This window comes from Elephantulus edwardii, unplaced genomic scaffold (assembly GCF_000299155.1).
Source record: "Elephantulus edwardii isolate Elephantulus edwardi_28Jun2011 unplaced genomic scaffold, EleEdw1.0 scaffold00135, whole genome shotgun sequence".
Classification (NCBI taxonomy): Eukaryota; Metazoa; Chordata; class Mammalia; order Macroscelidea; family Macroscelididae; genus Elephantulus; species Elephantulus edwardii.
The window spans coordinates 6,125,910-6,148,728 of record NW_006399885.1 but is presented as its reverse complement, the minus strand read 5'-3'; the positions used below and the strand labels follow the sequence as shown (position 1 = coordinate 6,148,728).

The 22,819-nt window shown below is 45.2% G+C and overlaps 1 protein-coding gene across 3 annotated transcripts in view; it reads left to right on the top strand.

The window, feature by feature from the left end:
* The window catches only part of SPATA13 (spermatogenesis associated 13), a 112,572-nt gene that overhangs the window by 72,618 nt on the left and 17,135 nt on the right, over window positions 1–22,819 (top strand). For 2 of the 3 annotated variants that reach the window (XM_006894113.1, XM_006894112.1), the window contains exons 4-7: window positions 16,855–16,991; window positions 17,561–17,740; window positions 18,141–18,326; window positions 21,652–21,831. In XM_006894113.1, the coding sequence (XP_006894175.1) occupies window positions 16,855–16,991; window positions 17,561–17,740; window positions 18,141–18,326; window positions 21,652–21,831 (683 nt within the window). Of the gene's footprint in view, window positions 1–12,190; window positions 12,210–16,854; window positions 16,992–17,560; window positions 17,741–18,140; window positions 18,327–21,651; window positions 21,832–22,819 lie in introns of those variants that run through there. The other variant, XM_006894114.1, reaches the window with a different exon arrangement.

The following is a 22,819-nucleotide window of genomic DNA, read 5'->3' as shown; positions in this document are numbered from 1 at the left end:
GGGGGTTTTTGCTGACCTTGCTTTACCAAGTGTGATGTCCTCCTTTGGTGGCTGGTCCCTCCTGTTGGCACACCCAAAGTATGTGAACTGAAATAAGTTCTTAAAAGACTAGAGTGCTCAAAGCAGACTTTTAAAATATTGTTATATTCTAAATTTTTATGGTTTAATAGAAATTTAATCAATTTTTAATTAATTTTAATGAAAATTTACAGAGACTTTGGATTTCCATTCATTCATTGTTGCACTTTTCTCCCTGCCCACCCCTCCCTGCGAAAGACAATATTTTGAAAGGCTGTGTACATGTGTGATACAAGTACAGGGCAAGTTTTGGCTTGAAATTGAAAGTAGGAAGAAATTAATGACACTCAATTTAAATAAAAACCCACCCACGTATTAAACTAGTTCATTAAGATCTACCCTCAGGAATTTTGTTCAGCTTAAACTCCATTACAGTATAACTTCCTCTAAGTAGACATAGGATATGTGCTGGGAAGAGCTGCTTCTAAAAGACCCATGTGTGGTTAGGTTCCACCCGGTCACTTCTGATCCACAGGGACTCTGTGACAGGGATTTTCTTGGCTGTTGGTAAAGGTGTCTTTAAGGGAGCATATCGCCAGATTTTTCTCCTGTGGAGCCACTTGGAGGGATTCAAATCACTGGATAGGTTGATGGCTAAGTGCTTAACCAGGGTACCACCAGGACTTCTTAAGAGACTCTTAGACTTTATACTCCATACACAAACACAAACATATACACAAAGCCACAGAGTAGAGCTTCCCAAAGGGTTTCCAAAGCTAAATCTTTACAGAAGCACACTGCCACATCTTTCTCCCATAGAGCAGCTGGCGGATTCATACTTCGAACCTTTGGTTAACAGCCCAGTGTTTTAAGCACTGTGCTATCAAACATCGCCGCCCCCACCCCCCAATTGCCACTGAGTTGATTCTGACTCATTTCCAAATTCTGACCAGATTTCCAAAGCTGAAAATCTTTATGGGATGAAACTGTCTTTTTCCTGGCCTGGTGGGTTTGAACCATCGACCTTTCTGTTAGCCATCTGATACATTGCACACTGCTCCACCAGTGTGGCCTCCTTAATAGGTGCCCCACCTTCCAGGGTAATAAACAAACACTGATACACTGCCATGCAGTCTATTCTTACATCTGGTGACCTTCCCTCAGATTTCCAGACCTTTAAAGGGAGGTCATTTTCTTCACTTCTCCCCTGAGTGGCTGGTGGATTTGAACCACTGACCTTTTAGGTAGCAGTCCAACATGGAACACACTGTACCACCAAGAGCTACTTAAAAGAGACTCATTGAAGGCTACTAAGTCCATTTTGAGGACTCTGTACTTTTTGCCAGTGTTTTTAAAAGACTAAAGAATGTGATACATAGGCTATGGTTTGAGAGTCTAGCTTAGACATAATAATGAGTTTCTGCTGGTAATATTTAAATTCTAGGGTACACATGATGTTCTTTGCTTTATAATACAGTCGGCGTTGATCAGTAAGCACACTGCTTGTCCCTGAGGAACCTTAGTTGGGGCAGGAGTAAGGAATGTAAGGAGATACATGCACACTGCTTGCTGTAATACAGTGAAACAGAGGTCAGCCTTAGTGCAGGAGGACAGGCGGTTACTGAAGGATCTGGCAGAGCTAGGAGATGAAGAGATGTTCATTGCAAAGGGACCATGAAGCTGAGCTCTGCAGGTGAGAAGGGCACAGGATGCAGAGTGGGTGGGAAAGTGCTGCTGGTGCAGGAGTGACATAGGTGGGGATTTTGTGCCCTTGGTTGGTACAGAGAGCATTCACCCTCTAGCTAGTGGCTTGCTGTTGAGACTGGCAACAAAGTGTGTCCATGCCAGGTCAGGTTTAAGGGAACGGTGGCCCAAGCTTCTGCTGGACTCCACATTATTGAGGGTTCCAGTTTCTCCACATAGCCATCAACACCATTATTTCTGCTTTCTGATATTATCTGTCCTAATGAGAATGGAACTCTGGGAGTCTCATTGTTGACAGAAAGGTGGCTGGATCAAATCCACCAGCACCTCCAAGGGAGAAAGGTGAGAGTCTTCTCCAAAAGCCTCCCTGGGGGTCAGCTGTGAGTCTGTGTTGGTTTCTATCTCCCTCGGGACTTGTCATAGCCATTTCTGGGGTGAAATGTTTACCTCTGTCCTTTGTCCACTTTTGATTGACTTGCTCAGTCAACAGTTTGTTGCTGAGCTCAAACACACACAAAATATTTAGCTCTGATCAGATACATGTATCCAAAATATTTTCTCCCATTTTGTAGGTTGTCTCTTAATAGATTTCAAGTACAAAGGTTTTAACTTGGAGAGCTTTTACAAATAGATTTCTACCCTCCCCTCACCCCTAAGTCCCAAGTTCACTGGGTACAGGGTAGGGCAGGGGTTTGTATATTTTTAAGTTCTCTGTGTGGTTGGGCCTGTGTTCCAGGAACCACAGGCCACGGAAAAGGAGGAGGGAATATGCTGGAGAGCACATTTTAATGTCCACTTCCAAGGCTGACTTCTGTCTGTCTTTTGTGGCATTTGTCCCCTAGGGCAGCATCCTTGTGGAAGCAAAAAATATTCATGCCTGCCTTGGCCATTTCCGGTTTAAAGCTGGGCAGCGTGACTGAGGAAGTCGACGTGTCACTGCAGTGTTTTTAGCAGATGATGGGACTGGACGTGTGGGAATTTCCCTGATGGCTCAGAGAAGTGCGGGGAATCCCCCAAAGAGACACCCCACTCCCCATGGGGCCCTCAGTGGGGTGGCTGGCATTGACAGGGTTCTACGCCCCTGAGGAAACAGCTATTGCTGTGTTTATCACGTAGATGTCTGATGAGAAAGCCCACCACTGTAGTTCTTACTTGCCTTTAATTTAGCAGACACATGGACCTTTACAGACCAGGGGAGAAGGGGCAGTGCTGTGCTACCGTGGCCAGCCTGGGACTTTAGGCATGGGCCTGGGACTCCTGTGCTCTGACAGCCTGCCTGCCACTGGGTTCCCATGCAAGGAATGGGGACTAGAATGTTGTGCCTCTACTTCTATGTGTTCAAATCAGAGTGCTCAAGGAAGTTCTTGTCCCTCTACAAATGCTTTAGAGTCAAGAGTTGTTACGTTGTTTATGGTGCTTGATACTTCCTGTCATAAAAGCTCTCCTTTACACTCAGTTGGTAGGTTTGGTCCTATCACCAGTATAAAAAGCTTAAGTTACACTGAAGTTTGATGACAGAAGTCTGCCACTTTTTGAGAAGTATGGAAGCTGATTATTTGTTTGTCCTTTTAAAAATTCTTTGAATGTCTTCTCTAATTGAGGTATTCAGAGACTTGCAGAGTTGAGAAATCATAAACCATCTCTGAACTTGTAGATCCAAACCCTAGCCCACTGCTTCCAGTTGCGAGGAGCAGCTGGTGGGTTCAGACTGCCAGTCTCTTGGTTAGCAGCCTGGTAAGGTACACACTAGACCTCAGGTGGTGGTTGTTGTTATGTACTCTCAAGTCAGAACTGATTCATAGCTGAGCCTGAGTCACATGGGAAGAGATTGCCCATCTTTCTCCCGCAGAGCAGCTGGTGGGTTCAAACCATGTGTCTTTGAGTTGGCAGTGCAACTCCTTAGCACTAAGCCACCAGAGCTCCTTATGCCATCAGGGCTCCTGTGTAAACTTTAGAGAGCCCCACAGTTGTTCCTCAAGGTTCAGCTGGAACCGAGGGCCTGGGAGTTACCTCTGGGAGTCACTTCAGCAAGAGGGTTAGTAAATTCTTCCGGGATGCCAAACAGGTAAAATTGAGAGATTGAATCTTAAAACTTAGACTGAGGGAGACCAAGGCAGTAAAGGGCTAGCCAGTGGGGTGAGTGACGGAAGAATCCAGAACAATGGTGAGCCACAGGGGAGGCTTCAGGCGAGGCTGCTTCACACTGACTGTTAGATGCAGGTGCTCTCCCTTCAGCTGACGTCTGTGGAAACACTCCTGCTCCCTGGAACTGGTGGTGGTGTCTCAGAATCACCGTCATCGGTTGTTGCCAGGCTCTCGGAGGGTCAGTTTGACTGGTTATGGAGAGAGCACGCCATGTCTACTCTCCTTGATTCCATCTGGGACAAGTTTGGGGGGTTAGAAGAAAATTCACCTAAAGGCAGTTTTATTCCATGTTTACAAGATGTTGTTGTTGTTATGTGCCATCGAGTCGCCTGCGACTCAGCGACCTTATGTACAACAGCCCTAAACTCCGCTCTGTCCTGTGCCAATCGCACTGTCTCTGACACTCCCATCCCCATTACCCCAGTCACTGAATCAATCCACCTCATAGAGGACCTTCCTCTCCTGCGCCGTCCCTCCACCCTCCCAAGCATGATGTCCAGTCTCTCCTCACAACATGTCCAAAGTATGTTAGACAGAGCCTCAGAATCCTTGTCTCCAAGGAGCCACCCAGTTTAACCCTTTCCAGGACAAATCTGTTTGTTTTCCTAGCAGTCCATGGTATTCTCAATACTCTTCTCCAGCACCACAGCTCAAAGGCATCAATTCTCCTTCTATCCTCCCTGGTCATTGTCCAACTCTCTGATGCATAACAAGTGATTGAGAAGACCATGGCCTGTATCCGATGCACCTTAGTCTCCAGAGAGACACCATTGCTCTTCAGCACTTTGGAGAGGTCCCTAACAGCAGACTTTCCCGTGGCAATGCGCCTTTTAATTTCCTGGCTGCTGGTGCCAAGACTGTTGACTATGGAGCCAAGCAAACTAAAGCTGTGTGCAATCTCAGTCTCTTCACCATCCATCCTGATGCTGCCAGTTGGTCCAGTGGTGAGAATCTTTGTCTTCTTGACATTGAGCCTCAATCCATATTGTAGGCTGCAGTCCTTGACGCTCTGCAGCAGGCGCTTCAGGTCCTCTTCAGTTTCAGCAAGCAGAGTTGTGGCATCCGCATAACGCAGATTGTTGATAAATCGTCCACCAATCTTGACCCCACATTTCTCCTCATAGAGCCCAGCCTCCCGGATAATCTGTTCTGCATATAGGTTGAAAAGGTATGGAGATAGGATGCATCCCTGGCGTACGCCCTTCCCAATTTTGAACCATGCAGTGTTCCCTTGCTCTGTTCTGACGACTGCCTCCTGGTCCAAGTATAAGTTTCGCATTAGAACAATCAAGTGTTCTGGGATTCCCATTCTTCTCAGAGTCAGCCATAGTTTGTTATGATCTACACAGTCAAATGCCTTTGCATAGTCAATGAAACACAGATAGACATTCCTCTGGTACTCCCTGCTTTCAGCCAAGATCCATCTAACATCAGCTACAATATCTCTAGTACCGTGACCCCTTCTAAACCCAGCCTGGACTTCTGGTAGCTCTCTGTTGATGTGCTGTTCCAGTCGTTTTTGGATAATCTTCAGTAAAATCTTGCTTGCATGTGAAATCAGTGAGATTGTTCTGTAGTTTCCACATTCTGTTGGGTCACCTTTCTTTGGGATAGGAACAAATATCGCTCTCTTCCAGTCAGTTGGCCAAGTGGTTGTTCTCCAGATTTCTTGGCACAACTTGGTGAGCACGTCCATGGCAGCATCTGTTAACTGAAACATGTCAATTGGTATACCATCTCTTCCTGGAGCCTTAGTTTTTGCCATTTCCTTCAAAGCAGCCTGAACTACTTCTTACAAGATAGGTTTTTTTACTTAGTTTTCTTGTTTACAACATAGTTTTTCAAAATGGCTTTTCTACACCCCATCCCAGAAACACCTTTCAGACAAATAATAGACAGGCCTGTGAGGGACAAGTCACAACAGGGAGGCAGAGAATGAACAACCAGACAGGGTCAGAAGAGCATCCTCTGCCCTGAGGTAAATAAAGCCTTGGAGGCAGGAAGGGGCAGGGTAGAAAGACTAAGGGAAATCAGAACTTAAGTGAGGAATGGGAAAGTTGGGTTACAGAGGACGTATTGTTACTAATGTTAAATCAAGCAAAATATGTAAGAGTGGGTGAAGGGAAGACTGATCCGCATTGTAAACTTTAACGTACATAGTTTTAAAAAAAAAAAAACATTAAAAGAAGGGCAGAGAAAGAAATGAAAACTAAAACTCCTCAAAGAAAAAGATTCAAAAAAAAAGAAATCCTACAGAATGCCACTTACATTTTTATTACACAATATTCCTCTCTCCTGATTTTGGTGAGGTACATTTTGAAAATTTATAGCAGTTCCAGATCACATAAAGAAGCTTTGGTAGCACATTGATTTAAGCACACGGTGGCTAATGCAAATGTTGGCCAGCTGCTCTGTGAGAGGAGGATGAGGCAGTGAGCCCCAGCAAGATCACAGCTCTGTGGGCCCTTCCGCCCTGGCCTGCTGAATTGCTGAGTCACAGTTAACACTACAGCAGTAGGTTAGATAAAATGCATGTAAAATCCCCCTAGTTCTTGGCTGTTTTTGTTTGGTTTTTTTAAAATCCAAGGAAAAAAGCCCTGAAGGTCTAGGGGCCCATAGGAATTGGATGAAAATCCACTGGCTTAGTGAAGTCAGGAAGAGGGTTTGAAGAAGCTATGATGGTACAGGCTGGTGTGTTTAGGCAGCAGCAGTGAAGAGGCCTGTCAGATGAGGAGGGCCCTGGGCTCTTGAGGATCAAGGAGGTCAAGTTACAGAGGGCTTTGAAAATTCTGCAGGAGGGTTTATCTGCTAGGGGATCAGCAGTGGGTCAGTTCTGGCCCAGTGGTACACAACAGTAGAGAACCAGTGTACACATGTTGTTGTTAGTAAGCCCTGGGGGATGTAAACTGCCATTGTGCTTAGCTGCTAACTGGAAGATTGGTGGTTCGAGCCCATCCAGAAGAAAGGTTTACCTGTCAACTCCCAGAAACTCGGCTTTGAAAGCCCTATGGAAAGTTCTACTCTGACATGTGGAACTGCCATGAGTCCAGGTTGACTCTGGTTTATTGGGGTGGTGTTTCTTGTGAATATAACTAAACCACTGTTTTAAGATATTACCTGGCAAGTTGTTTAAGGAGCGGCTAGGAGAAGGAGCAGCGTGTCCTTTGCATTAGAGATACCTGCTGTGGAGGACCTCTCCACATTGCTGAAGAGTAGGGATGTGAGTTTAAAGACAAAGGTGCACCTGGTCCAAGCTGTGATCCTCTCAGCTGTGTCCTGTGCATCTGGACGTTGGACAGTGGATAGGGATGACCAAAGAAGAACTGATGCCTTGGAGTTGTGGTGTTGGTGAAGAGTACTAGATATCCAGTGGAATGCCAAGAGAACCAACAAGCCTGTCTTGAATCAAGTGCAGCCAGGGTGCTCCTTAGAGGCAAGGATGATGAGACTTTGTCTCACATGCATTGGGCATGTTATCAGGATGGATCAGTCCTTGGAAAAAGACACATTCTGGAAAAGATAAAAAGTCAGAGAGAGAGAAAATGACCTTCAGCATGATGGATTGACACAGTGACTGCCGCAGAGGGCCTTAAACATGACAGCAAGTGGATAGCTCAGGATAGAGGGTCTGATCTGTTGTTCAAAGGGTTGCTGTGAATCATAGTTGGCTAGATGGCACCTAACAGCAACAAGAAGGCAAGGGGATGTACAAGAAGAGCTGCCTGGAGAGTTTTCCAGGTAAAGTCGGGATGAGGCCTGGAATGGATCTGGCAGCACCATCAGCATGTAGTTGCTGACTCATCACTGGTCAGCCTGTTCACTTCTTGAGGCCTCAGTTTCCCACAGGAATTTGCTGTTGCATTAAAAACATGCTTATTGGATGTCTTCTCTACTTCTAAGGAGCTCAGATAGCACAGCCTGTTACATGTTGCATTGCTGACAAAGGGTCACCTGCCAGTGTTCTGCAGAAGAAGGGGGAAGCCACCTTCTCACATTGACCTTTTGCAGCCTCAGAAGCCTGATGGAGGACTGCACTGAGTCAGAACCGACTGGGCCGCAGCGGGCTGGTTCTCTACAGCAGGTAACTGGGCTCGCTTGGGGATACAATCCTAGAAGGGCTTTGTTCTACCCTGAAGAAATTTACATCCTGAAGAGAAACAGATGAGTAGGGGGGTGATAACAGAAACCCACCCTAGATACCAGTGGAGTGCCCAAATTCAGCTTTAGAATCTCTACCATCGAGATACAAGATATGGAAAAATCTACCTGGGTCAGATTCATCTGGATTACAGGACCTTGGATGCAGTAGAAAGCCTTGGAGATCATCCAGCAGAAAGAAACTCGAGACCAATGACAGTAATGACGTGAAGTCATTGCTGACAAGTCGTCTCCAGCTCCTGTCGACCCCACACGCAGCACAGTGGCGCACCACTCGTCTGTGCTGAGTCCCACTCACACTGCTGCTCTGATGCAGCCCTTTGTTGAACTGTGTCCCTCCAGCTCCTGAGGGTCTTCTCCCTGGCCCTCAGCGTTACCAAGCATGAAGTCATTCTACAGGGACCGGCCCCTGTTGATAACACGCATGGAGTTTGAAATGAAGTTTCACCATCCTCCCTGCTTCTGTAAAGCACTCTGACAGCACTTCTTACAAGACACAGTGTTCTCTTAGCAATCGATGGTCTAGTTCATATTTTTGATGAAGAGAAGAGTTAAAGATGGAAATTGAGAGTAGTGAGAGAAGATCTTACCCTGAAACCTCATCCCTTTTCAGCAGGAAGTAGCTAAGAGAATATGCCATCCCCTTTTCCTTATGAATCAGGGTGAAGTCTCTCTCAGGGAGGAGTGATAGGGAATAACAAAGGACACACTGACAAAGGAGATTAATCAGAACTGGCTTTGACAAGCACTGTGGCAATTGGACAATTAAAACAGACTTCAAGGAGGGGAAAAAAAGAATAACGAACTGGGGAGGAGTAGAGAAAATAGTGTAACAATGAATGAATGAAAACCCCAAATCTCTGTAAATGTTCATTAAAATTTAAAAAAAAAAAAAGATAGTGTAAAAAAAATTTTTTAAAAAAAGTGGAAATAGAAATCATGTCACTGATGTTTGGCAACAGGATGAAGAGCAGGGCAAGTAAGTTAGCCAAAAACAGGGTGTCTGTACATCAGGCGGCTCTCAGAAGAAGGGAGAGGATGCAGGTGGGAATGCTGAGCGGTGGCCACTCTTTTCGACATCGGCAGGGGTCATCATTGTCTCCTGAATTTTGTCATGGAGGTAATTCTGGAGGCAGTAGTACAGCCCTGGGGACAGTAAGAGTGGTGCCCGCTTCACACACTGGTTGTGACATTTAACGTCGTTCACTCAGATTGCTGTTGGAGGATTAGATGACCTGCTTCCCATAAAACAGTGTCCATTCTAAATGCCCCGTCAGTTGACTGCTGTTATTCCCCATGATGCAATATGTATTGCATTGGGCAAGTCTGCTGTCAGTAACCTCTTTAATGTGTTAAAGAACAAAGATAGCACTTTGAAGACTAAGGTACAACTGACCCAAGCCATCGTCTTTTAATCCCTCATATACATGTGAAAGGCAATGAATAAAGAAAAGCAAAGAAGGAATTGAAGCCTTCAACCTGTGCCATTGGGATATCAAATACCATAATGGTTTCCCAATGCGGACAGTGTTTTGTGGAGCTCCCAGTTGTAGGGCAGGTTTGAAGCAGGAGTGGCATCCACTTTCTCAACCACAGAACTCTATGAACTTGGAGAAACTTAGAGAAAGGCATTAGGTCTTTTGTTCATGGAGTCGCTATGAGTCGTGCTCGACTAGACAGCAATCAGTAACAACAACATTAGTGGAAAGTAGTGAATGGACCATGGACTGACAGGAAAAACAAAAATCTGTCTCGGAAGTGCAACCAGAATGCTCCTTAGGAGAAGGACGTTACCAGATGTGGCTGCTTTCTCCGGAAAATGGCCTCTCTGGATAACATAGTATGTGTGACACAGTCACACCATCCTCATTTCTAAGGATTCATCTCATTTTGCATCTTCCAAGAGAGATCTCTTTGTTCTTCTGGCGGTCCATGGTGAATTCAATACTCATTATCAGCACCACAGTTAAAAGGCATCGGTTCTTAACCTAGTCTTCCTTATTCTTGTCCATCTTTCTCTTGTCTATCAAATGACTTAAAAATCCCATGGTTAGGACCAGGCACACCTTAGTCTGCAGAGTGGCATCTTGATTTTTAACACTTTGGAGAGGTCCTTTTTGTGTGAATTGATGTCGATGGATTTTAAATAGGGCCGTCTGGGAAGTCCTGCTCAGGCACAGCTCATGGGAGGAGAGCTGAGTATGAGTGGGTGGATCTGCTGAGGGAGGAGCCTCAGAGGAGGAAGAAGGCGGCCTGGGGGGAGTGGAGGGTGATGCATTGAGAGAGTGAGGGTCTGCAGGGACTTTGGCTTCCTGTCCTGTAGGCAGTTTTGTGCAGAGGAATGATGTGATCTGACTAATTAGTGGCTTCAGAGCCCCCAGAGGGTCCAGGGAGATGTGGGAGGAGACTAAGAAGTGCTTGGATTCTGAGTGTGCTGTGAAAGTCACGCCAAAGGTTTGCTGGTAGCCCGGATGTGGGCTGTGAGGGAGAGAAAAGAATGAACTCTGAGGAGGGCAAGCATGTAAACATACTCCCACTTACCCATGGAAAAAGTGAGCTTGAACGTGATCACGGGTCTTGTTCTGCCTTTCAGCTAGGCTTGTTTGGAACACAGGGACATTTATTTACCCAGGTTGTTTTAGTCTCCATTCCTTCCCTATACCTTATCCTCTGGTCTTTCACCCTCCTTGTCTTCATGGTAGGAGTAAGCCCCCAAATGAAAAACCATCCCCGTGGTGTTGACCCTGTCTGTGGACACCCCGTGTGGGCCAGAGTAGAACTGTATTAGTAGTTTTCAGTGGCTGGATTTTTTTTTTTAGGAAGTTGATCTGTTTAAGAAGAGCCACTTAATAGACTTGAACCTCCAACCTTTGAGTTAGCAGCCACCCTCACACCTCCACGTAACTCATCCCATCATAAAACCATGTCTGTTACTCCCCATTCCTGGAAGACTTGGTAGATTCAAATCGCTGGTACATTTATACACTGTGCCAAAAGGGCTCTTGTGTCAGCCAGAGTCCTGAAACCATGCAGTCTGAGGTCACCAGAAACTGCTTCCTTCGGCATTCAGTTAACTAGAGGGCTGAGGAAGTGTCTAGGGGTCCTGACTGGGTAACTGGGCCTGATCAGGGGCACCTGTGTCTTGTATGCCCATATTCTCACCTGTCTTCTCTGTACTGTGGACATGGGCTTTGTGGGTCTGGCTTAAAGGCTATTTACAATCTGTAGGCTTCTCATTTTGAATATATGGCTTGAATTCATCATCACATGAGTTGATTTAGTTCCCTAATGTTGCTGTAACGTAACTTGCACCAGACTCTAAAGACCAGCAATTTATTTTCTCACAGTTTGGGAGGCTGAAAATGCAAATCAGGATCCCAGCCATGTAGGTTTCTCCCTTGCCATAACCCTGAGTGGTGGTCGGGGTGTATTGTGTTGTCAAGTTGGATCTAACTCACAACTTAACCCTCCTTCAGGTTTTCAGAGGCTAAAACTCGCACAGGAGGAGATTGCCCATCTTTCTCCAGTGGATAGATTCTTCAGCTGATGGATTCAAACTGCCTACCTTTGGATTCGCAGCACATCTCCTTACCACTAGGCCACCAGAGCCCCCATTGTTCCTGTTGTTAGGGTCTGTTGAGTCAAGTATGACTCATAGCAATCCTATGAACAACAGACCTGAAGCCGGTCCTATCCTGTGCCATCCTCATCATCTCTGATACACTTGATCGCATTGCTGCAGTCACTGTATCAATCCATGTCACTGGGGATTTCCTGTCTTTTTTTAGATCTTCATATATGCTTTCGTAGTTATCTTTCTATTTCTGCAATAATGGTCTTAATGCAGTATTTGTCTGTATGAGATTGAGTTAGTTCATTTAGCATAATGCTCTTCTGTCCCTCATAAGTTATGTAGTAATATTCAAAATCGTTGCTCCTGAGTGCTGCATATTCCATCATGTGAATGTACGACAATTTCTCAATCCATTCAGATGTGGTTGGATATTTGGGCTGTTTCCATGTTCTTGCAGTGGTAAATAATGCTGCTGTGAATACTGGTGTACAGATCTCTGTTTGTGTCTCAGTTCTAATCTTTTCAGGGTATATTCCTAGCAGGAGAATAGTTGGGTCATATGGAATATGTATGCTCAGCTTTCTGAGGAAATGTCAGACTGCCTTCCAGAGTGGTTATACCATTTTACAATCCCACAAACAGTGTTAAGAGTCACAGTCTCTCCACAATCCTCTCTTACATACATTGCTTGCTGTCCTGTTAAATTTTGCCACTGCTACTGGGGTGAGATGGTATCTCATTGTTATTTTGATTTGCATCTGTCTTACTGCCAGTGATTTTGAAAATTTCTTCTTGTGTCTATTACCCATGTGAATGTCATCATCTGTGAAAAGTCTTTCCGTGTCTTTTGCCCATTTTGTAATTGGATTATCAGTCTTTTCTTGTGGAAGTTTTGTGGGATTCTTTAAACTTTTGATAGAAGACCCTTGACTGAAACGATACTCCTAATCCCCCCCCCCAGTTTCACCTTATTGGAAAAAGTTTTTGATGCACACAGGAATTTAATCTTTAGAAGGTCCCATTTATCATTTTTATCCTCTCTTGGTTGTGTATTGCTGGCTATATTTGTCAACTTCTACATACCTTGGACTGGGCTTTCTAAGCTTGGTCCTGCTTTGTCTCTTACTATCTTTATGGTTTGGGCCTTTACCGCTAGGTCTCTGATCCACCTTGAGTTGATTTTTGTGTATGGTGAGAGGTGTGCATCCTGCTTCAGCTTCCTGCAGGTGGCTGTCTGGTTTTTCCAGCACCATTTGTTCAAGAGGTTGTCATTTCCCCATCTGATAGGTTTTGTTTCCTTGTGGAATATCAGTTGGCCGTAGGTAGATGGATTAATTTCTGGGTTCTCGGTTCTGTTCCATTGGTCTATATGCCTGTCATTGTACCAGTGCCATGCAGGTTTTGGTTATTACAGCTGAGTAGTAGGTTTTGAGATTAGGGAGTGCTTTGTCCCCCACTTCATTCTTGTTTTTCAGAAGGGCTTTGCTTATTCAAAGTCTCTTTCCTCTCCAAATAAACTTGTTTCCTCTCCAAATAAACTTGCCAATTGCCTTTTCTATTATTTTGAAAAATGAATTAGGTATTTTTATTGGGATTGTGTTGAACATGAAGATTGCTTTGGATAAGATTGTAATTTTCACGATAGTGAGGCTTCCTACCCATGAACAAGGAACATTTTTCCATTTACATAAGGCTTTTATTGTTTCTTATAGAAGTGTTTTGTAGTTTTCTTTGTAAAGGTCTTTTTCGTCTCCAGTTAGGTTAGGTTTATTCCTAAGTATTTAAGTCTGTGGTTGTCTATTGTAAGTGGTATTGCTTTCTTATTTTCCTTTTCTGTTTTGTTACTGTAGAGGAACCCCACTGGCTTGGATATTGATCTTGTATCCTGCCACCCTATTAAACTGGCTTCCTAGCTCTTATAATGTTTTGTTTAGTCCTTGGGATTTTCTGTGTACACGGTTACCATCTGCATATAGCGACATTTTCACCATCTCTTTGCCGATCTGCATGTCTCTTATTTCCTTCTCTTGCCATATTGCCCCAGCAAGTACTTTCAATACAATATTGAATAGAAGTGGTGAAAGTGGGCATCCTTATGACTAGAAACTTTTCATTTCTAAGTCTTTGAGAAAGAGGAATAGCATCTGATAAAGGCCCAACATTAGATGTAGCCTTGCTAGAAGTGGAGGAAAATGTTGGAACAGAAGTTAGAGTTGGGGGAAAGCTTGCATTTACTGGGCTAGCTAACACTTGAGAATCCCCTGAGGTGGTCACCCTGAAGGTCTTTCCAGGCCTTAAGCAAAAGTGAGCCCTAGAGTATAATAATAAATAAATAATAATAACAGTTTGGCTTATAAAATAAGAGCATCACCCATAAATACTGTTACTGTGAAAATTCATCTCTGTGAAACCAAAGGGTCAACAGTTACTCTAAAAGAAAGAGGAATCTGTCAGGGAACGGGGGAAACTGAAACACTAAACCAGAGTGAGTAGGCATGTTGACATTCCCTGAAAAACAGGAACGTAATTTGCTATGTAAAATTCATGAAAGCATAGTAAAATACTATTTTAATTTAAAAAAAGAAGAAGAAGAAAGGAGAGCCAGGGAACTATCCCATCACAGCATTAAACTCCTCTTCCTCAAACCATCAGTTTTTATCCTTCCCAGTCCACTGGCTTCTCCCAACTGCCCTTCTTTTTGGTTTATATCATGTAGCGGTGGTAACCAAAAGCTTGGCAGTTCAAACCCAGATGCTACTCTGCAGGAGAAAAGACAGGCAGGCAGTCTCCTCACTCAAAGATGTACAGCCTTGGAAACCTTTGAGGAAGTTGCTGTGAGTCAGAATTGACTTGGTGACATTGGGTTGGTTTGGGATCCAGTAACTGGGAATGAAACCTCTGAAATGTCCGTGGTCATCACTCTTTGTTCCGTGCTCCAACTCACCATGTACAGTGTTGATTCCATCGTCCTTGAGGCTTACCTGGTGCCCCTGTCACTGCTCACTCCAGCTGACCCCGCTCCTTCCCCTTTGTTCACATTGCTCCAGACACCCCACCAGGCCTGCTCTCCTGTTGTGGTAAACCTGCTTTTCAGCCCCAGTGTCCTCATGGTTATCATCACCATCTCAATATTTCATTCATTGAGTCCCCACTATGGGCCCAGGTACTGGGAGGTTGACACATTTATTTCTTAGAAAGGAAGTCCTTGTTCTCCCAAGAAGGGAGGGAGGGCAGAGAGGAAGTTACCTGTCTGGGGTTCCTATGCCTTCAAAGGGGGGATTCACACTCAGGTGACTCACTCTTCCTCCTCATCAACACCTGTCACTCTGTCCTCATGACCCCCATGCTTGCATCCCTGCCTCAGGGCCTCCACAGTACCCTCAGCTTGCCTTCCCAGCCTGCATCTTTTATTATATTCTGCACTTTGGTTTGAGTCATAAATACTTGATGTTATTTGCACAGCGCCACCCTCCAGTGCCCCTTTAGTGCTCAGCTTCATTCCAGCCTCATGAACGTACTGATCCCTTAAGGGTACCACACCCAGCAAAAAACCAAGCCCACTGTTCTCCAATAGATTCCGACTCTTGACCCTGGGATGGAGTAGAAATGCCTCATGGAAGAGGTAGCTGGTGGTTTTGAACCACTGACTTTTGGATTAGCAGTCCAAAGCTCAATCCACTGTACCATTGAGTTCTTTCCCTTAAGGACAAAGTCTGTTTCTGATCCTTGTATGTCCATGGCAGTTAGCATACATACAGTACCCAGCACCCATTCCTTGAGACGAATTAGTGATGGAGAAGTACCGAGTTTGTCCAAGACCTTCAAGGCCAGCAGTCCCACAGAGCAACGTGAGCTGCTGCAGTCCCTGGTATGAAAAGCAGCCCCTGCGCACACGTGAAGTCCCACACCTTGCCTTGACAAGCTCTTCTCCTTGTCTTTGGTAAAGGTGTCCCCTTCTGCTCTCTGTCACTCAACAGTGGTTAGGTCTAGGACCCTCTACAACACTAGTATGACCTTACTAACACAGCAAAACAAAACCCCTTCTCCCCAGTGGGATCGCTTTCTTAAGTGCAGCCCTATACTTAGGGGGACACCTAACCCATCACCTACCACTGTCTAGTCAATTCCCATTCATAGTGACTCCTGGTGACCCTGGAGGAGAGGGTAGAACCTGCCTGATTGGGGGTTTCCATGGCTGTAAATCTCAGTGGGAGCCTACTGCCCATCCTTCTCCTGAACAGTGGCTGCTGGCTTCCAACCAAGGACTTGCCTGTTAGCCACCCACTGTTTGGTTACTCCACTGCACCACCAGGTTCTCGGTCTTTGTCCAAAACCATACCTACTGCTGTGGGGTCAGTGGGGATGCTTCACTGGGTCATAAACACTGCTCTGTAGTTCTTCACTCTGCTTCTCAAAGTTCAGTCTTTTTACTTGTGAACCAGTGGAAGAGTGACCTTATGTGTTTCTTGGGAGACTGTTAGGACTTTTCATTTTCATAATAGAAATATTTGAGAATAGTATTAACTATACTATGGACTGCTGGGAGAACAAACAAGTTCATCCTGGAGAGAGTGAAACTAGGCTCCTCCTTGGAGGCAAGGATTCTGAAGCTTCCTTGTACTTACTTTGGACATGTTGCAAAGAGGGACCAGTCCTTGGAGAGGAGTGTCATGGTTGGGAGGGTGGAGGGATAGCGCAAGAGAGGAAGAACCTCGATGAGATGGATTGACTCAGTGACTGGGGAAATGGGATTGATATGTCAGAGACAATAAGGTTGGCTCAGGATAGAGCAGTGTTTAGGGCTGTTATACATATAGGGTCGCTATAAGTTGCAGGTGACTTGATGGCACATAACAACAACAACAACAATAGAAACATTGCTTTACAGTTAACTGATTATTAAAACAGTAGTGTGTCCCCCTTAACTTTCTCTACTCTTGTTAGACTAACCAGCATATTTCTTAAAAACATTATGTATGTTTGTATTTTCTCTATCTACTTCACAATGCAAATTTCTAATGGAATAACTTGAAACTCATTCATCATCTGCGTTCACAAGTTAATATTGTGTTAACGGTAGTGGTATTGTCTGAAACATTCCACTTCAGCATCGGCTGGTATTTTGAGTGAGAATAGTGGTAGAAATCTTCTAGATAGCTTCACCCTTGGAAGTATGTTCTCCGTGGTGGTACGTGGCTTCACTTTTCAAAGCACCTATGTTCGCCAGGTGTTTGACACTACACCTCTCTTTTCAGTTTCTGCAGATGGAGGGACCGAGTCCTCTGCCTTAGTTGATGACAACGGGAGTGAAGAGGACTTCAGCTATGAGGAGCTCTGCCAGGCCAACCCTCGCTACCTGCAGCCAGGCGGGGAGCAGCTCGCCATCAACGAGGTACAAGAAAGGACCCGCTTTCCGGCATCCACAATCCCTGCAAACTGGCCTGATTTTTTTTTCTTTTTAACTAAACATTTCCTTAGACCTAGAACACTGACTAGAACAACAGTATGGTTTTCTGGCCTTGTCAACATGGGGTGCTATTTTCCAGACAACTGGAGTCTTCCATCCCTTTAATTAATAGCAGCAGCAATAGTTAGCATGTGGATAGTGCACATTTCAGTATCCAGAATGAAATAAGTCTTAAAAGTGACCTAATAGGTAAGAGGCACAATTATGACCTATGTTTTAATAGGCACTCAGAGAAAGAAAGATAGACTTAAACTCAGAGTTGCTGACATGGGGCAATCCTTGGTTTCTAGGACTGTAAAGGAAGCTTTGTCTTTTGGCTAGCAGCCACATGCCTTAAACATAGCACCACCAGGACCCCCACACCCTAGGATAGGCGTCTGCTGGTGAGCACCAACTCTAGGTCTCTCCCTGAATGACCCTCTCCCCAGCCCCACCTGCTGGGTCCCCAGCTCCTGTACGTGCTGTGCTCAACGTGGCCGTACATCCCATTTCAGCTCATCAGCGATGGCAGCGTGGTGTGCGCAGAAGCCCTATGGGACCATGTGACCATGGATGACCAGGAGCTGGGCTTTAAGGCAGGGGACGTTATCCAGGTCCTGGAGGCCTCCAACAAAGACTGGTGGTGGGGCCGGAACGAGGACAAGGAAGCCTGGTTTCCTGCAAGCTTTGTCCGGGTGAGTGGGAGCTCGACCCTCCATGGACATGAGACAGGGTACTGGGTGTGGGGCCGGAATGAGGACAGGAAACCTGGTTCCTTGCAGGCTTTGTCCGGTACCATCGGGGGACCTGGGCTTGGGGGCAGCTGTTCTCACTTGCACACTGACTCAGCTCTGCTGTCGTGGTTGGTAATCCCATATGCAAGTCACACCCGTATGAGGTGCTCTGAGAGCATTAAGGAATGAGGCCACATTAAAGTGAGCAGTCTAACCACAAGGCTCGCTCCCTGCTGGCTGTTCCTGCCAGGCTCCTGGCATCAGCCAGCCCTGCCTTCCTCTAGGGAGCACAGGCAGGCAGAGGCCCTCAGCTCCGTACACAGCTCACCGCTAAGTCAGCTGCTCTTCGTGTCACCCACAGTTGCGAGTCAACCAGGAAGAGCTGGTGGAGAACTCGAGCAGCACCCAGGGCGAGGAGCAGGATGAGGGTGCAGGCCACTCCCGCCTCAAGCATGTGGAAAACCAGCAACAGATGAGGACGAACGTGATCCAGGAGATCATGAACACAGAGCGAGTGTACATCAAGCACCTCAAGGACATCTGCGAGGTGAGGGATGGGCCCTCGCGTCCCTCGGGTTAGATCCTGCTGCTAGGCTCTCCTCCATCCCCAGTCAGACTGTGAGCTCTCCTGTTTATCCACGTACCTGCACTCTTCAGTTCTCCCTCCATGCATGCCTACCCAGTCCATGCACAGTTATTGTTGTTAGGTGCCATCAAATTAGTTCTAATTCATAACAATTCAGTGTAAATACAATGAAACACAGCCCGGTGCTGAGCCGTCCTCTCGGCTGAACCCCTTGTGCGGCCACTGTGTCTCCTTGAGAGTAATTTCCTTTTTTGAAAACCCTATACTTTGCTGCATGTGATCCCCAGGGACCAGTCTCTCCTGATAATATTCTCTCTCCAAAATATGTGGAGAAAATCTTGTCATTCTTGTTTCCAAGGGGCTTTTTGGCTGTACTTCTTCCAAGATGGGTTTGCATAGACTCCCGCTCAGTTCATTAATCCTGGTTGTGGACACCAGTGGAGGCATCCGTGGTTCAGTAATAGAATTCTCCCCTCACATGCTGGAGTACGGGGCTCATCTCTGGCCGATCGATGCTCCTCGTGCATGCCTGGGCATCTCCATCTCTCCATAGAGCTTAGCATGCTGCTATGATCATGGAGATCTGGTGGCTAAGTGGTAAGGAGTTGCTCTGTCAACACAAAAAGTACACAGTTCAAATCCACTAGCTTCTCTGTGGGAGAAAGATGGGCGGTCTCCTCCCGCGTGATTTACTGCCTCTGAAAAGCACTTGAGGGTCAGCTCTGGGTCAGTTCTGACTTGATGGTACACAACAACGATGATGATGGCAGGTTTCAGTGACACTCCCAGACCCAAAAGGATTAAAAAGAAAAGCCTGCCCATCCAGTTCTGGACATGAGCCAGGGGATCACAGACAGCAATGCTGTCCACAGGACGATGCAGGACTATATTGGCAGACCCACCTGACTTGACAAAGGTCTTTTGGGATGCACAGCCACACTTATCTAATTATTTGAGATACAGACATGATTCTGAGTCACTGCTATGCTGTAGGGATCAACAGAACACTTGGTTTTATCTATTGATAGCGGAAGGCTGTTGACTGCAGCATCACAAGATTTGCTCTGCAGTAGACTCTTGACAGTCTGATCCTGTTCCTGACTGCAGACAGTGTTCCAGTGCAGCGTTGTTCTGCCAGCCTGATAGGCCCATCCATCTTCACTGTGGTTGGCGGTCTGGATGGCAGTCAGGGCACGAGGATCTCAGCAGGGTAGTTCAGAGCTGAAGACAAGCTACAGGGAGTGAACCTACCTGAGAGAGACATTGCAGTGAGAAGCTTATTTGTGCTATCTTAGTCTATGTGAATACATGATGAAGGAATTTTTCTGTAAGGTGTTTTGTGTTTGTTTTTTTTTTAATGTACCTAACTGCTTGTAACTGTTGAGCACTGATTATATGCCATCCATTTATGTGGTCTTGCTCTGCTAACGCTCACAGCCCAGCAGCAGCCTCTCACCTGGCTGTGCTTTGGTGACTCCTGAGTGGCTGTGATGCTGGACATGATGCCTCTGGTATTTCAGATACCAGGAGGGTCAGCCAGGGTGGGCAGATTTCTGCAGAACTTCCTAAGTAAGACTAAGAAGAAAGTGCTGGTGATCTACTTCGAAAGTTAGGGGAAACCTTAAGGATCACAACTGCAGAACATTGTCTGACACAGGACTGGGAGTGAGCCTTGAGGCTGGAAGCAACAGTAACTCCAGCACACTATGGTCACACAGTCGGCATTTCACTCTGCTGTCCCTGGGTCACCATGGGTCACCACTGACTGGACAGCAGCCAACAACAGGGCTCCTGGCACTCCCTCTGGGGAGTCCCACTGTTGCCCATACTGCACATCAAAATGAGTCAGGGGAGGGTGCTGTGTGCTGGCCTTGTGCTTTAAACCCAAGCGATGTCCTCCAGAAGCTGTGCACTGGGCACTTAGCCATTTCCTTATATTGCCTTTTTGTTCAAATATATTTTTAATAATCAGTGGGCTGTATGCGCCTTAGAGTCAGTTTGATGCATTTAACCATATGATGCAGACTTGCACAAATTTCTACTCAAGGCAAAATGGAGCCGTGCTATTGTAGACTAGGAATTAATTCGCCATGCTCTCATGAAAAATCTGGGAGTTTGCACTGCATGTAGAAGGTGCATGATCCAGAAATCCTTGGGAAGACATGCTGACAGCCACAATTAATCACGGGCAGCCCTGATGTAGCTATTGAGGCAGCTATGTCTGTGTGGCATGCTCGCTCAGCTGGGCAGTGTTGTTAGGAATGGGACAGTGAGCACCAGAAACGTTTAGAAAAAGTGCGACAGAACAGTTGTTGTTGTTAAGATTTGGCACTGGAAATTAGTAACTTGTTTTGTGAGTTTCATCTGGAAATGTACACTTTTAATTATAAATCAACCCCACATGCAGTTTTCCTCTTTACTTTTTTTTTAAAAAAAAATTTATGGCAAATTGTAGTCATGGACATATAATTATCCCAGCAAAGAACAGTAACCATTCAGTTCCAACCTTAACAACCTGTAGGACAGAGTAGAACAGCCCTATAGAGTCTCCAAGATTGTGATCTTTATCAGAACAAACTGCCTAATCTTTCTCCTATTGAGCAGCTGGTGGATTCTTTAGCAACACAAAGCTTAAGCCACAGTGCCACCAAAGTCTTTAACAGAGCCCTGGACATTAAAAGCCCAATTAAAAATACTTCAAGACCATGACTTTGAGTTCAAATAGCTGTTGTTCAAATAACTTCCTTTAAAATTTTTTAAAAAGTTTGCTTTGCTTTGCTTTATTTTGTGATTTGAGTGAAGGTTTACCAAGCAAATTGTTCTCTCATTCAACATTCTGTACTTTTGGGTTCCTTCACATTAGTTTCAGTATCCACTTTGTTACCACTTTTTTCCTACTTCCTCTCTGTAACTCTGATTTCCATTAATCCTGCCACCTCACTGTGTCTTCTCATTATCAGTGATATTGTGCTGCGTATCCTCTTATTACATATGGCCTTTCCTATCACCCATTAATAGGTACCTGTCATCTGGTCGCTAATTTTCACTCCTCTACCCCATTGCAGATCCCTGGTACCCATCCAAGAATTATTCTCTCTGTATGTAAAACTTCAGCTTTTTCTAACAGAGGTCTTACACAATTTGTGTACTTTTGACTTATTTCAGTTATCATAATGTGCTCTAGATACCTCTACATTAGGCAGTGCTTCATGAGTTCTTTATTATCTTCAGTGTTGCATAGTATTCCACTGTGAATGTACCAGAGTTTGCTTTTTTTCTTTTTCAGGGCTATATTCGGCAGTGTCGCAAGCACACAGGAATGTTCACTGTTGCACAACTAGCCACTATTTTTGGAAACATTGAAGAGATCTACAAATTCCAAAGAAAGTTCCTGAAAGACCTTGAGAAACAGTACAACAAAGAAGAACCTCACCTAAGTGAAATTGGGTCCTGCTTTCTTCAACATGTATGTCACCCATTATGTCTCCATTACGATGTCCAGTTAATCAATGCCATTGAGTTGTTCCTCTCCTGATAATATGAGTCCTTTTTTTGATTCCTCATGTGTTTGTTGATTAATTTTCCATTAAATGGAGAAGTTACTTTTGGAAAATAATTAGATTTATTATATGGTTATCCTCTACCTAGTTAAATATTTCAAGTCCTCCCACTTTTTTTAAAATACATATTTGCTCACTTACTGTCATTGAGTTGAAACTGACTCATAGCTGACCTTCTTGGGTTTCTGAGGCTGTGAACTGCATGGGAGCAGATTGCTCGTCTGTCTCCTGAGGAGCCTCAGGAGATTTAAGCCGTCAGAGAGGTACCACGTTGGGTTAGCAGCGCAACTCCTTATTGTTAAAGAGTTTAGAGTTGGGACATTGTTTTCAGAGTTGTTTCTAATAATACTTATAGGTGATTACTTGCTGATTATTATTCATTGTTTCTAATAATACCTTATAGTCATTAAAGGATAATTTAAGGATATTCTTCCACCAGCTCCTGTACTGCTGTGATCAGGAGTCCTGGTAGCCCTGTGGGGTTACGTGCTTGACTGTAAACCACCACATGGTTAGTGGGTTCCCGGGACAAAGCTGAGGCGGTCTGTTCCATAAAGACTGCAACCACAGGGTCACTGTGAGTTGAAATTGACTCCACAGCCACAGTGGGTAGATCTTATCCCCATTTAACAGATAAGGAAACAAAGGACCAGACCAGAGAGTAACTGGTCCAGGGTGACCGTAAGTGTGGCAGATAGGAGTTTAGGGTGAAAGGCTGTGTGACTCTGGGATCCGTGCATGTGAGCAAGGTGGCTGACTATAGATCGTGGAGCGTGGAATAGGCTCATCATCTGTAACTGACTGCCAACTGCTGTTAAATACTGGATCGTTTCAGAGGTCCTATTTCCAGCCAGAATGTTCAGGGATTGATAATATGATACTAACAACAGGAAG